This window comes from Rissa tridactyla, chromosome 6, assembly GCF_028500815.1.
Source record: "Rissa tridactyla isolate bRisTri1 chromosome 6, bRisTri1.patW.cur.20221130, whole genome shotgun sequence".
Lineage (NCBI taxonomy): Eukaryota > Metazoa > Chordata > Aves > Charadriiformes > Laridae > Rissa > Rissa tridactyla.
Genome location: NC_071471.1, coordinates 12,656,796 through 12,672,695, shown reverse-complemented (window position 1 = coordinate 12,672,695; position 15,900 = coordinate 12,656,796). Strand labels below are relative to the sequence as shown.

Here is a 15,900-nt window from a genome sequence, read left to right as displayed (position 1 = left end):
GATAACAGCTTCCTTCACAGTTTTAAGTGCTGCATTTCTTACCAGTTATCGCTTTATTTGGCTAAGCCAAAGACAGCCGAAGTGAAGCCTCTGCTAAAGCCACCCCTTCTTCCGAACTTCTGCCAGATGAGAGAAGCATCGCAATGACGACAATTTATTCTACTGAATAAGGCACAAAACCACAGAAACCTGTGGTGATTTTTTTTGAATTGCTCACACCAGCCTCTTCGGACGTTTTGCCCTGACAGGATTAGGACGGGCACCACAGTTGAGATTTACCTCAACGCTTCCACCTCCCCGCAGATAACACCCGGCGACCGTTCACCTGCCTCAAAATCGGCATTAATAAGAGCGGGATGACGAATTACCCATCACCCCCCTGAGGGCCCGGTGGCTGTCCCGAGGGGGCCCGAGCCTCGCCGCTGACGGACCCCCGGGCCCGGCCGGCTCTCGGCGGACGAGGCAACGGGAGGGTCGGCGCGGGACCGCGCCGACCCTCCCGCTGCCTCGTCCGCCGAGAGCCGGGCGGGCCCCCGAGCCCGGCCGCCCCCCGCCGCGTTACCTGGGCACCGCGTCCGCCGCTCGGTACCGGTCTGGCCTCTCCCCGCCCCGTCACTTCCGGCGCCGCGCATGCGCAGGGGCGCGCGGGCGGCGGTTGGGCGGGAAGCCGTGAGGCGGCTGCTGAGGGCGGGTGGTGCCATCTCCCCCCTCACGACGCGCTTGGCGTCTTTGTGAGCGTATGTGGGACTTTGGGATGTAAGGGCAAGTGACGGGTCCTGCACTCGGGTCACAACCACCCCATGCAGCGATACAGGCTGGGGGAAGAGTGGCTGGAGAGCTGTCCGGTGGAAAAAGACCTGGGGGTGTTGGCCGACAGCTGGCTGAATATGAGCCAGCAGTGTGGCCAAGAAGGCCAACAGCATCCTGGCCTGTATCAGCAATAGTGTGGCCAGCAGGACTGGGACAGTGATCATCCCCCTGTACTTGGCACTGGTGAGGCCCCACCTCAAGTGCTGTGTCCAGTTTTGGGCCCCTCACCACAAAAGAAGCCATTGAGGTGCTGGAGCGGGTCCAGAGAAGGGCAACGGAGCTGGTGAGGGGTCTGGAGCACAAGTCTTGTGAGGAGCGGCTGAGGGAGCTGGGGGTGTTCAGCCTGGAGAAGAGGAGGCTGAGGGGAGACCTTCTCACTCTCTACATTTCCCTGAAAGGAGGGAGTAGCCAGGGGGGGTCGGTCTCTTCTCCCAAGGAACAGGCGACAGGACAAGAGGAAACGGCCTCAAGTTGCGCCAGGGGAGGTTTAGGATGGGTATTAGGAAAAATTTCTTCACTGAAAGGGTTGTCAAGCATTGGAACAGGCTGCCCAGGGCAGTGGTGGAGTCGCCATCCCTGGAGGTATTTAAAAGCTGGGCAGACGTGGTGCTGAGGGACATGGTTTAGTGGTGGTTTGGGCAGTGTTAGGTTGATGGTTGAACTGGATAATCTGAAAGGCCCTTTCCAACCTAGACGATTCTATGATCCTGACTGCCTCTTTGCCAAACAGGAAGGATGCTTTTCTTACATCAGAGGTTGCTTTCCCCTAATTCGCTGTAGAGTATTAGGATTCCAGGGTCTTCCCTAGCAAAATTACAATAAGCTGCATTTCAGAGAGGGGAGTTAGTTGGTCATCTGTAGACGAACACATGAAAATGTCCCCTATAAAGTATTTTGAAGGAAAATAAGTGAGCTGGGTATGTCAGGTGCAGCTCGTGGGCAGCTCTGTATTTGAGAGCAAATTACAGATTGACAGCATTGTTATGAAGGTGGGCTGCAAACCTCAGCAGACTTCTGTCGTGACTATGATGTTACGAGCTAGTGAAATGTAATTTGGGACAAGCTGAAATTATTAAAATGATTAAAAATAGGGTGTGGGTGACTTTATACTGAAAGATTGAACAAATGGGAAAAGAAATCACAGACTAGTTTGGGTTGGAAGGGACCTTAAAGATCACCCAGTCCCAACCCACTGCCCTGGGCAGGGACACCTCCCACCAGACCAGGTTGCTCCAAGCCCCGTCCAACCTGTCCTTGAACACCTCCAGGAATGGGGCAGCCACAGCTTCTCTGGGCAACCTGGGCCAGTCATTTTTATGCTGGGATAGAGAAGGAAGTAAATTAAGAGGGCAAAGATGAACACTAATGTCCATGTTACCATTTATGGGGATGATAGTGAGCATTGTTTGTTCGCAGCCTTCACGGTTTTTTGGATAAAGCCCTGCATTGGAATTGGTGCTATTGTTCACTGTAAACCAGCACATGTGCTATAAACAAACAAACAAACAAACAAACAAAAAAGGCAGCAATACCTGTATGTCAGCACTACGCACTTACGTTTGCTCTCATTTAAAAAATTCTAAAACGCACTCCCCACTTTTATCTCTTCTCCAGTGGAAGTTGTAACAGCCACGTCACCCACACTCTGATTTGCACGCTGAGGAACTACCGCCGCAGATCACTCCGCTGCCTTCCTGTTCTGTCGGGTATCAATCCAAGAGGGAGGTCTCTGCTCACACAAGCAATACCACAGCTTGCCAGGAGGTGTTGCTTTGGAACCACGCAAATATCAGCGCTTAAAAATCATGAAATAGGCTTGAACTATTAAAAACAACTGGAATATACTTTGTTCTGGCAGGGAGAACTCAAGATCCTCCATTTGAAATGGTATATATTTGTTTAAGACCACTTAAATCTGAAATGCACGGAGTAGTTCAGAGGGAAATAAATGCTGTACAGGGGAGCCACGTGACGGAAAATACTGTGGATTTAGACATTGCTAACAAATATGTTACAGCAGCTTTATGTATGCAAAGCTGTCAATGGCTTTGTCTTTGCGGTCTGGATGTTAAAATATATACAGAACAGACCTCATGCGGCAGGGAGTCTCAGAGGGGTAACTCTTGGTTTCAATAAGCCAAGGAGCAGAGTAAAGCCTCAGCGAGACGAATAGTTGTCCTGCTCTGAGCTGTGTCGCTGTGCTCTCCACACCTGCACACATACATTTTAAAAGAAAATGAGCTGCTTCTTTCCAAAGGGGAGCCCAGTGTTGCATATACAGCTGTTCTCCACCTACAGCCCTGTTTTTAAGTACATATTAACAGCCACAAATTTAATTATGCATTTAATTATGCCCAGCTTTGGTCTAGAAGATAGAAGAGGCAGCAAAGTTTCCAGGACATTTAAAACCTTTTTTGCTAAAGGAAAAAAAAACCTCAAAGAATACCCAGCAAGGAGGAAAAGTTTTTAAGTGTGTCTTTATCACATTTAAAGCAAAACCAACATCCATTGTTGTGGAGGTGCCTTTCAAAGAGTTGTACATGCCAGGCCCGAGGGGATGAACTCCAGCTCACTGAGGCTCTGGAAGGCTGATTTTGAAGACGGTTTAGAAAAGAACTTCACAGTTAGCAGAGGAGGTCACTTAAGGCTCTGTATAACCAAAGGAGGCTTTAAAAATTATTTTATGATCAGATGTTTACCAATTTATTATATTTTTTTTTTAACCAGAGATGAGGGTATTAGCCAGGATCAGAGAGCAAAGAACACCAGACAAAAGATTATAAAGGTGAGGAGATCATCAGCTCTTTTAACACCAAATAAGGGGTTTTCTTAAGCCAAAAAAATTTTGAAAAAGTCATAGCTGTAAAAGGGAAAGCAGAAAACAGTTGTTGATGAATTTAGCTGGCTCTCTGAGCCGCTGTTTCAACAGCAGGGTGTAATTCAAGCCTGATGTTTAGACCAGCTGGTGTCAAAACCAAGTAAGTTTTCAGAGTTCCTTCCTCTCTCAGCACTGTGACCACAGGTTTTACCACAAAACCTCAGCTCTGATTATACGACACAGCTAGTTAGACCTTCCATATTCCTCAGAGGTAGCTTCAGCTCTACTCCAACAGCTGGACCATCACTCCAGACCCTCCTTTTCCAACACCTCTGGGGTCAGAAACAGACGTGTTTCTGCAACTAGTAAAACGATGATTTTCCAGGGATTTTTGTTCTGTGTGAATAAGTTTATAGCAAATCAAGCTGCATCTTCTGAAGTACCTTGCATCAATGCTATACTGGAATAAATATTAACCCGTCTCTCCTATAAATAAAGCATTCGTTTGTATCATTCAGCACTTCCTGAACCAGGCTGAAGATCCCAGGATGTTGCAGGAGACGACAGACTCCTCTTGCTCCAGCTCAGGAGGAAGCAGGTTCTTTTTCTTTTACCACAGCACATGCTGGGGGATGTGGAAGATAAAGTACAACATTCACATTCATTGAAATCTGTCCTTTGGTGAACACTCCTCCTTTCCATGTCTAGTAGTGGAGTCTCTAAGGATTTGATGTTCCCGTTTTGAGATGCCTTTTCTTTCTCCAGAGCTGGAGTGGGCACCAGGTATATTTTCTGAGCATTATCCTCTACTATGCAGTCAAATGACCAGTAATAAAACTTAACACCACCATATATGTCCACAACCTACATAAATATCATAACATAAATATCCACAACCCACCTCGTCCTGTTGAAAGAAAGCCTTTCATTACTACTCAAACTTTCTTACACAAAGTTAAGCCTCTACCATAACCATAGTTCACTTCTGAAATGGCATCAGCTGCCGCAGACAAGTAAGAGTAGAGCTGTCCCCCAGCAGAGGATGAAGACACAAGCAATTTTAGATATGCAATTTTAGCTGTATTTCTCTTCATACAGCAAGATATCTTTTCTTTTGGCAGGCCTAGGGCTAGAGAAAGCTGCCACCATGTCTTGTTGTTTCATAGTCAACAGCCGTTTTGCATCTCAGTATAAACTGCCAGGCAGTCTGCAGGGGAGAGCCCTGCTCCTTGCAGAAGAGCCTTAGAAACAGAAGTGCCAGAGACCTGTACAAGCTTTTAGTGAATTTCTCAAAAGCTTACAGAAAGAAACTTGACCATCTTGATGACATTTTTGTTAAGGTTAAGTAGGGTCTGCAGCCTGGCTCCCCTCCTATGGCTGCCTGTGCCCTAACAGAGCAGAGCTGCGTTGCCTCAGAGCAGGCTGCTATGAGAACAGCTCTGCTGCAAGTGGGAAAACCAGGAAGAAACCTCATCTTGGGGCCCATGATCATGCATTTGTCTTCCTCCATCGGTCTGGGAGTTGCATTTAAGCTCAGGCTCTTGTGCTTCATCCTTGTACAACTCAGCAAAGAACAAAGACTGAAGACTTTAATTTCCTCTTAATGCACTTTCTCTCTCACTACCAAACTCTATTTATCTTTAAGGAAAAAAACAAAACAAAACAAAACAAAAGACAAACATAAAGCTTACAACAATAAACCTTAAACATTTACTGCAGCCTTTCTGTGACTCTGTAGAGTCACTGAGCTTTCTTTTTCCGAGAACCGTTTTCTTCCATGTTTATTCTTGCTCAGAAGGGTCCTGTTTTGTCATAACTTGAGCAGTTGTACTATTACAAGACAAGTAAAACAGACCCATAAATTATAAGCAGAAAGTACAACTCAGAGTGATCTTTGGTTTCATTCTGGTTAATAAAAATACAACAGATCAGTCAGCCCTCCAAGGCACAGTTTACAGCATTTTTATAAACTCCCAAAACACACTGTTTTACAAGCAAGTTGCAAAGTAATATCCCTGGGTTTGGTGTGGGGTTTTTTGCACTACTTAACAAATGACAGAAGAGCTGTAGCCACCCACCACAACAGCAGTAACAATAAAGACAGCAGTTGCAATGAGTGAAGAGTATATATTTGTATGGACCTTTCCGTACACATAAACCAAGTTCTAAAATTACCTTCTCCAGGCCAGGAGAAGGAGCCACAGCCCAGTGGCTGACTTTTAAAGGCCAAGAAATATAGAAGAGAGATCGTAGAGTTACAAAAACATCTCCAGCAAAGTTAACTTTCCACAACAAGCTAATTAGGATAAACTCCTGGGATTGCAGAGCTGCAGCTGGGACAGCGCAGGGCAGCCGGACACCAGCCGATCCATCTAAAATCTCACCACTTCTTCAATGTCTGGGAATTTTCCCTCTGAAGAGCCTTTTCTCTCCCTTCAATTACATTTTAGTGCATGTTGTAATATTAGAAACTACTTTTTTTTTTCCTACAAACTGGCATTTTTCTAATATGGATTTTATACTGCGGCAAAGCTTCCCACATCCTCACTTCATTAGCTTCCCTGTATTAATTTAAACAAATCCCGTGGGCCTCAGCCCCTGTGGGTGTTTTAAACCGGACCGACCAGCTCTTGTGACAGACGATTTCCATTTAAACACCGAGAGCACGTTGCAGATCCCGAGCCCTGCCATCCTTCCCGAACAGGGGTCGTGTCCCTGCACCGGACAGACGGGCTGGCTGTGAAATAACCCCCGAGGAGATGGAGGGCGCAGAACTTGGGGGGAAGCGCACGTTAAACCCCGGGCAGAGGCCCCCTCTCTGGACAGGCCGGGGACGGCAGCCGGGCTGTGGGCGGCCCGCCCCGGCGGGGAGGGCCGGGCTCCGGGCGGGACACCACAGCGTCCGGCCCCTGTGCCCGGGGAAGAGCGGCGGGGGCTCGGCATGGCGCAGTACGCGAGGGGCGCCGCCGCCGTGGCTGTCATCCGGCTCCGCAACCCGCCGGTGAATGCGCTGAGGTAACGGCGGGCGCGGCCCGCTCCCCCCCGCCCGCCATTTCCTGAGGCGGCCGCCCCTCAGGGCAGCGCCGAGACGGGGCGCGGGGACTGCGGCGGGTCGGGCCGGGGCGCTGGGCCCCCCGGGGCGAGCGGGGCGGGGGATTCTCCCATTTCCTGCATTTTCGCCTCATTTTCCCCCCCTCGCCCGCGTGAGGCCCTTGTCGGTCCCAGGGCAGGCCGCCTCTGCCGGGGGACCTCAGCTAACACCTGCACCAGCCTTTGCAAAAATCATCCTGATTTTTTCCATGACTTCTGCTCTTTATTACAATTTCTAGTGGGGCTTATTTTTTTCGCAGGAGAGGCGTCAGTCTCATCAATCTGTACTTGCTCTCACCTTCCCCTGGAAGCTGTTTAAAAACTTGGCATCTTTCTTGTCACCTTGTAGCCTTTAAGCATCAAGTTGATGCTTCCAGCACAAAACCGCACAGCAGCGTTAGCAGTTTGGCTGCTTCACCCCGGCGTTCGTGCAGAGCTCGCTGGTGAAAACCAGCTTTTCCCCTCAGATTTGCTACCGGTTTAGTTGCCCGCTCCGCAGCGTGTGCTCCAAGGGAGCACAGGGGTTAGGGCAAAGGGCTTGGTAGAGAGCAGAGGTGGATCAACAAGAGGAGCTGGCACCGGGATTAAACCACAGCCAGGGCTGTCTGAAGTGAAGGCGGTTCATTTGCCTTCTAAAAACGAGTAAGGAATGGACCTCTCAGATCCTGATCTTGGTCAAGAAAGGCCCCAGGTGATCTCAAACAGGAGCCAGTGAAAAACAATCAAACACCAATCTGCAGGAGCTCCTGAAATTTTAGGTTTTCATATGTTTTGAAAAGAATGTACTTGCTTTTCGGCTTTATATAATTTGTTACATGGTGTGTATTTTAGTTCATTTAGTTCTGTGTACCACCTAGGCCCTTTTTAAGCAACTGTAGTTGAAGAGCTGTTCTGTAACAGTGACCACAGTGTCTATTTAGTGTATATTCACAAGCCAAAAAAATCCACTGCAGTTATGCTTGACTCCTAAACCAGAAAGTTTGTTAAAAAGAAGCTGAAAGAGACAAGCAAGAGCATGAATCGGAAATACGACCTGCTGCTCTTCTCCAACAAGCCACATTGCTCTGCAGTAACTGGCAACATTCGCTCTTTTGTTGCAACATGTTTAAAAGTGGAGTAAGATCATATTCACACACCCAGATAATCATCATGAGAAAACAACCTCGGAGTGACTTGATGAGATTAGGTGAACTAATGTGGGACTCCCAGAACTGCAGGGTGCAAGACATCCCATGGACTCCTGTGCCCAAGACCAGCCTGAGAAAACTTCCAGGCTGCGCCCACTGTAAACTTTCCAGCCTTACCGTGAAAAGTACAAAATACAGAGCTAAAGATATGTACTTAAGGAAGCTTAACTCTGCCTCTTTTGAGACGTCCGGGATAAAACCCAAAGTTGCCTTCAAACAGCAACTGCACGCACCTATACAACAGTCCCTTCAGGACAGATCCCTGCCTCGACCGTCCTTTCCTCTTCACCCCCCAGTGCCCTCCCAGCAGGGTGTCCTTCTGACAAACCAAGGGTAACAGCCGGTGTGGCCGTGGTCCTGTCCCCCAGCCCCAGGAGGGAGAAGGAAGGGAGAAGGAAGGAGGAGGAATAACTCTTTAGATCCATCAAAAAGGCAGTTGCCATCGAGTGCTGTCTCTTCGCTCCCCCCACACCTGCACTGTGCTGACCACACTCTTTTACCTGCTGACAGCCCCGCAGCACCAAGGCCCCTGAGAGACCCGAGTACTTACTTCACCCACGTAGGCTTATTCCTCATAACGAGCTCCATAGCACCATAACACAACCTAAGATGGGACTTTGATCTCATGTCAGGGTAATACCTGTTTTAGTAGGGATCAATAATTATCTCATATTTGGCATCAGGTATTTTTCAGCTGAGACCTGGCTATAGCTAGGAAAGGCAGAGCACACTCGGATCCTTGTGTGTTCCTTCTGCATACTGTATGGACTGGACATAGGGGAGCAGGTTTGTGATTGCTGTTGGACAAGTTTGACTACATAAGTGGTAGCAGGCAGTGAAAGTTACAGACAGGAGCCATCTCCTGCGATCCTGAAAATTTAATTTCACAGCAGGCACAGATGCTTTTTAAAAGACTGGTGAGTTTTTGCTGCTCTGCTCCAGCCTCACCTATCTCCCCCCATTATATGTGGAACTCAGTGCCATGTTCCCAGCTCCCAGGCTATCGCCCTGGCCATTAGCACTTTAGAAGCCACTGGTGGGTAGGAATTTGCTTTCTCCTGTCTGACACCATCTGCTGCTGTGCCAGTACCTCCTGGGCAGCGCTTTCCTGAGGAATGTGTGCTGACTTTTGAGTCTGGCTGCAAATTTGGCTCCCACACACAGACTCCCCTTCAAGCTAATCTTTCTCTCCATCAGCAGAGGTGGCATGTGCCAAATTTGATTTGTTTGGGTATTTTTTTTGTTCCTGGTTTGCAAGAAGTTTAGTATTCAGAGATCAGCATTTGTCAGACCATGACAGAGAGAGAATGGATTTAGATATGCAAAGAACTGGGAAGTTTTGGGGAACAGACAGACAAGACTTGCAAGAGAAAGGACCAAGCACACCTCATGAGCAGAGGCAGGCTGCTGGCATTGAAAATTAAGAAGGATGTGGAAGAGGATTTCAACATTTGAGCTGACAAGTACAGAAAATCTGCAGGGATGATAGGGTGGGACATGGGGTAAGGGAATGTACATGTGGGATTATATAAAGTATAACAGCATAACAGTCATGATTGGAAAAGGCTCTCTGGCTGCTAGGATTGTCCTTCTGACCCCGATCAGCATAATGATCGGAAGACATTAAAGGAGATTAGAAAAGCTGCAACTTTGGATAGGTAGCAATGATGGGAGAGTGTGATTACCTGTGCTGGACTGGATCAGTGCCTCGTCAGGATGAGATGCAGAGAGAAAATTCTGGGATGCAGTAAGTGTCTGCTTCCTAAAACAACTATTCTAAATCCCCACAGAAAGGATGCCATTCTGGGTTTGGGCTTAATTTGTGTGCATGACTCCGTTCAAGCTGTATTAGCTGCTGTGTGACAGCAACTACTACACAGCTGGATCTGACACTGAGGCAAGAGAAAGCAGACCAGGTGAATCCAGCACACGAATACTCCATTTCAAGGTGGGAATTATGTAAATACCCAGCAGTTAGTTCAAACAAAAACACCGCAAGAAGCCGTCCAAAAGGCAAGAAGCCTGCAACAAGGGCGGAGGGTGGATTGCTGTTGTTTGAGTTTGGGGTTCTTGTTTTTTTAAGTTTGTTAGAAGCCGAGGTAAACTGTTCAGCCAGCAAGTGATCCTCTAAAAGCTCTACATGGCTTGATGAGAAAGCTAAGATAACTAAGGGAGAAGTTTGATTTTTTTTTTTTTTTTAAGAAGTGGAAAGCTTACTCAAATGAAGGGAACAAGAAAGCCCATAAAATGTGATGGGAGAGACGTAAACTGGAAATTAAGACTAAAAAAAACATGAAGAGAGGATCAAGACATGCTAAAAAACAACAGATAAAATTTCTTTAAATAAAAAAGTACAACTCAGGACAAGCTTACCAGATGCCGAGCTCAAAACTGGCAGTTACAGCTCAGGGATAGGATCCTTACCTTTGATAGCTCTGTGAAACCATTGGCTTGATGTGCTGGGGCAGTCCAAGAAGCCCACAAAATGTTGGGTACCATCAGGATGTATGTTGAGAACAGAGCAGAGGGCATTGCTTTTCTGCAATAGAACACATCTTAATTGTTGTGTGTAGTTTTGGATTTTGTGTTTGCAGAAGAATTTAGGGACAATCCAGAAAGGGACAACCAAAATACTCCAAGGGACAGCGCACCATGTTAAGAAAGTGAACTGAAAAAGCTGGGGTTTATCACTTTGGAGAGGAAAAGGCTGTGGGAGAACAGGGTCAAGGTTTACAAAATCATAAATGAAGTAAATAAACTGAAGGCATAACCCTTTAGCAAATCATACAACAGTTGAACTAGGGGCATTTGATTAAACTCGTGGGAGATTGTTTTAAAAGAGATAATGCAGAGCTTTGCTGCCACAGGAGCCTGTGGAGGCAGATGGAATCAGCAGAATCAGAGAGGGATTAGGCGAATTCACAGACAGCAGGTGTATAAGGGATGCTAAAAAGAATGTGCATAGACAAACATAGCAACATTCCCAATGCAGTGATTGTGGATGTTGGGTGAAATACAAGGGGAAAGGACCAGACCTGCCTGTTTTCCATAAACAGCATTTTCTACTGTTGGATTAGACTCTCACTGCTTTAAAGGTGACTAAGTAAATTTTCAGTCCCTTCAATTACTTTTTTCTTTTTTTTTTTTATTAGAGAAGTTCACATTCACAAACCTTAGCTAAAATCTGAAATTATTAAAGTAAATGATAAAACCGTGTTACAAATCCAGCGCATCATTCCGTCAATGAGTTTAATGCAAAATAGAAACAACCTGGTGTGGTCACCTACAAGAATATTCTGTTGCCCTGGTTTGCACATGTTCTTTAACAGCACCTGTGGTGTGTTTCTAAACCATGCCATGCTGAATCATCTCGGTAGAATCACTTTTCTTGCAGTCAAAATAATACACATGGTGGAGTTGACTACATAGCATGGGATTAAGCGTTGATTTGAATGCAGAGAGTGAATTTTTGCTTTGTTACTGTTAAATGAATGACACTGTCACAGTAATGAAATACGTATGCAAATTGTGGTGACTTTTTGTTTCTTTAATGCTCTAGCTGTTTGAAGTTGTGACACTCTTGAGTATTTTTATAGTTTTACTGTCAGACATTTTACTACAATGCTTTCCTCTAAAATTACATCTTTTAGTACCACTTATAATGTGTGAGTTACAAAGCACTGCAGCCTTTGTGTTGGACTGTAACATCCTGAGGCAAACATATTGCGCCATCTTAGGAGAACAAGAAACTGCAAAAAGTCTGATGTTTCTTCCTATTTGTCCTACAAAAAAAATCCCACTGGGAAAAAATTGTATGGAGGGAGAAGCAGTATTTATCTAAGTACAGGGTCAGGTTATTCGCTGGCAAAAAGAATTCTGTTGGCTTAATACAGGTCATGTAGGTATTTTGTGGCAGCCTGGATGACTAATTTTTCTTCTGGCAGGAGTTCATTGTTGTAAGTGCTAAGGGCTTGTAACTAATTTCCTACATAAAATCCTGAACCTTTCCATTTAATGCAGACAAACCTTTTATAAGGGCATTTTGCATTTGCTGATCATGTGCCTGCAACAGACACAGAAATCATAGAATCACAGAATTGTTAGGGTTGGAAGGGACCTTAAAGATCATCTAGTTCCAACCCCCCTGCCATGGGCAGGGACATCTCCCACTAGATCAGGTTGCTCAGAGCCCCGTCCAGCCTGGCCTTAAAAACTTCCAGGGATGAGGCTTCCACCACCTCTCTGGGCAACCTGTTCCGGTGTCTCACCACCCTCATGGTGAAGAACTTCTTCCTAACGTCCAGTCTGAATCATCCCATCTCTAGTTTTAATCCATTCCCTCTAGTCCTACCATTACCCGACATCCTGAAAAGTCCCTCCCCAGCTTTCTTTTAGGCCCCCTTAAGATACTGGTAGGCCACTATAAGGTGTCCTCGGAGCCTTCTTTTCTCCAGGCTGAACAGCCCCAACTCTCTCAGTCTGTCCTCATAGGAGAGGTGCTCCAGCCCTCTGATCATCCTCGTGGCCCTTCTCTGGACACATTCCAGCAAGTCCATGTCTCTCTTGTAGTAGGGGCTCCAGAATTGGATGCAGTACCCCAGGTGGGGTCTCACGAGAGTGGAGTAGATGGGCAGAATCACCTCCCTCGACCTGCTGGCCATGCTTCTCCTGATGCAGCCCAGGATACGATTGGCTTTCTGGGCTGCTAGTGCACACTGACGGCTCACGTGGAGCCTCTCATCCACCAGCACCCCCAAGTCCTTTTCTTCAAGGGCTGCTCTCAAGCCGGTTGCTGCCCAGCCTATATCGGTGCTTGGGATTGCCCTGACCCAGATGGAGGACCTTGCACTTGGTCTCGTTGAACTTCATGAGTTTGGCATGGGCCCACCTCTCCAGCCTGTCAAGGTCCCTCTGGATGGCATCCCTTCCCTCCAGCGTGTCAGCCGCCCCACACAGCTTAGTGTCATCGGCAAACTTCCTGAGAGTGCACTCTATGCCACTGTCCATATTGCTGACAAAGATGTTAAACGAGACCGGTCCCAGTACTGATCGTTGAGGGACTCCACTTGTCACTGGCCTCCACTTGGACATGGACCCATTGACAGCCACTCTTCGGGTGCGGCCATCAAGACAGTTCTTTATCCACTGAATTGTCAGTCCATCAAACCCATATTTTATCAGCTTGGAGACCAGGATGTTATGCTGGACAGTATCAAAGGCTTTGCTCAGGTCCAGGTAAATGATGTCAGTTGCTTTCCCCTTGTCTATTGATGTTGTGACCTTCTCATAGAAGACGACCAGGTTTGTCAGGCACGATTTGCCCTTGGTGAAGCCGTGTTGATTGTACCCAATCACCTCATTGTTATTCTTCTGCCTCAGCAGTGCCTCCAGGAGGATCTGCTCCATAATCTTACCAGGCACGGAGGTGAGACTGACTGGCCTATAGTTTCCTGGTTCCTCCTTCTTTCCCTTTTTGAAAATGGGGATTATGTTTCCCCTTTTACAGTCAGTGGGGACCTCACCAGACTGCCATAACTTTTGGAATATAATAGAGAGCGGTTTAGCAACCTCATCCGCTAGTTCCTTCAGCACCTGTGGGTGTATCCCATCAGGTCCCATGGACTTGTTCACTTTCACGTTCATCAGATGGTTACGAACCTGATCTTCACTTGCGATGGGCAGTTCTTTCCAACCCCTGCCATTGTCGTCTGTGACTCTGGGAGTGTGGCTGGAGCCCTTGCCAGTTGAAGACTGAGGAAAAGAAGTTGTTGAGAACCTCGGCCTTCTCCATATGACTTGTCACCAGCTTCCCCGTTTCCTTTCTGAGGGGGCCCACACCCTCCCTAGTCTCCCCAAGTCTCTTAATGGCAAGAAACCATTAATGTACCTATAGAAATTTTTGCAGTTTCCCTTGATCTCCTTGGCTAGATTTAATTCTAACTGAGCTTTAATCAAATGCTTTGATTGCTTCTTGTCTGTTCCTGGGAAAATTGTGCCATTTTTCTATGCAATATTTTCAAATCAGGAATTTAACATTTGTTTGGAATCCTGGCCCATATTTTTTCCCCCTCTTTGCACCACGGTTTGTAAAGTGTAATGACATTTCATCATGGTTTTCCCTTTAATCTTCCAGCCGCAAGGTGAATTTGTTATTTCTATGGCCTGGCTCTTCACTGATGCAAAAAGAGATCTCTAAGAGCAATGAGCATTGGGTGCAGCCTGTGGGTCCTCCTCAAATAGCAGCCACAGCACTTGATGTTCCAAAGGCAGCAAGATAAAAAGCAAAATTATAATATGCATTTTTCCCCACAGAATATGAAACCTTTTATTAAAATTGGAAAGGCTTTCATATTCTGCTGCATGTAACCATATGCACTGGAAGGACCTTTACCGAGTCACCTAATAGTTTTTCTTTGTCACAACCAAATTATTCTCATTTTAAGTTTCAGCTTTCACAACCATTACTAATGTCAAACTTCAGAGTTGTTTTTGATGTCTGGATGAGGCAATTGGTACGTAACTGGCTGTTCTCTCTCCAGAAATAACACTTCCCTCAGTCTCTGCTTGCCAGGTCTCAGGGCTCCCACTGATCCTTCTGAGTAGTGTGGCCTTATCCAGACAGCAGCTGATCCTGGAGACCCCCCTAGACAGGTCCCCCTCAGCCAACAGCCCTGATTAATAGACTTTGCTAACAGCTTCTCTTAATTTTGCATTTTGAAGGAGGAATGTGCAGAGGTTGGCTGGCAGGACTTCACACAGCTGGCTTGCAGGAAACTTCTTGGGCTCCCCGGGTTTTCCTTTTCAGTCTATGGATTTCCACTTCAATGCTGCAAGCTGTTGCCTTATATAAATATGCGATCACCCACCCTGGACACACCTAGAAGCATTACACATGAGCACAGGGATATATTTTTCATCTACTTTATGACAAGCTTCCTTTTTAGATTAAATCCCCTCAAATATATTGAAAAACATGCACAAACTGAGTCATGCATCAGGCCTTTCTATCAGTTTTTTTTAATTCACACTCTTCCTCTCCACTGGGCGTGAACAGCGCTGTTCTCCCTTTTCGGCAGCCGCCAGGCTTACATGTGAAGCTGGACTTACGGTTTAGAGAAGGTCTAGGAACAGAAGCTGTGTTTATAAAGGATGGGGCGAGCATGTACGATACTCCTTTGAGTATTCCTCCAGCCTCCAACTGCTTGTGGTGCAGATTTTATGTATCAGAGGCATATCTACATATATAGTATGTATACACACAGAACAGTCTCTCTCACAAGTTATGTATACACTTATATACTTAAAAGTGTGTCTATGAACATATTTTAGTATCTAGTTTATATATACATGGAATTTGTGTTAATATTTGTATTAATAAAGTGTTAGGTGTTAATGCTTCTATTTCTACCTACCATACTCTTTATTGTCACTGTCTTCTAAAACAGACTATACTCTCCACGTCTATACACACACATATATATAAAAATTAGCTTCTGAGCTTCAAATGCAAAGTGGGCATACGGTCAGGTCAGATTTTTTAAATATCTAATTTGTAAAAATATTATTTATACTTTTACTGTTCCATTTTGAAGTTCATTAATTTTTTGCTGGCCATATTTACTGCTTGTATCAGTGGAAATACGTTCACATGACACAAAAGACAGCATTCTATATAGTGTTCACTTTGACAGGATCCCACACAAGTTTAAGTCTGGAATTATATACAGATCTTTGCAAGGTGAAAGCATTATAATCATCAGCACAGCACCAACTGTGTCAGGTGTTTAAAAGATAGCTTTTTACCCCTGGAGCTCCTTTCCCTTTTAAAAAGTTCTTAGATTGTCAGTGGTTTAGTATTAATTAGCTTTAAATTATGCTAAACGGTTTTCCTGAATATCTGAATGTTTAATTCATAAAGACATTTTCAGAAGAACCTTTCCCTGTGCTGCTTGCTTTGGAAACAGCAATGTCATAGCCAGGAGATGACTCTCTGGG

At 46.0% G+C, this 15,900-nt stretch overlaps 2 protein-coding genes across 5 annotated transcripts in view; one reads left to right on the top strand and one right to left on the bottom strand.

Moving 5' to 3' along the window:
• The window catches only part of MAP3K13 (mitogen-activated protein kinase kinase kinase 13), an 82,681-nt gene extending 82,070 nt beyond the window's left edge, over positions 1–611 (bottom strand). For 2 of the 4 annotated variants that reach the window (XM_054205672.1, XM_054205683.1), the window contains exon 1: positions 563–611. The gene's annotated coding sequence lies outside the window, so the exon portion shown is untranslated. The other 2 variants (XM_054205678.1, XM_054205673.1) reach the window with 2 other exon arrangements.
• Positions 612–6,483: 5,872 nt separating this feature from the next.
• Positions 6,484–15,900, top strand: part of EHHADH (enoyl-CoA hydratase and 3-hydroxyacyl CoA dehydrogenase) — a 29,343-nt gene continuing 19,926 nt past the window's right edge. Inside the window, exon 1 of the mRNA XM_054206963.1 lies at positions 6,484–6,643. Within this exon, the coding sequence (XP_054062938.1) occupies positions 6,570–6,643 (74 nt within the window). The 5' untranslated portion in view covers positions 6,484–6,569. The remainder of the gene's footprint in view (positions 6,644–15,900) is intronic.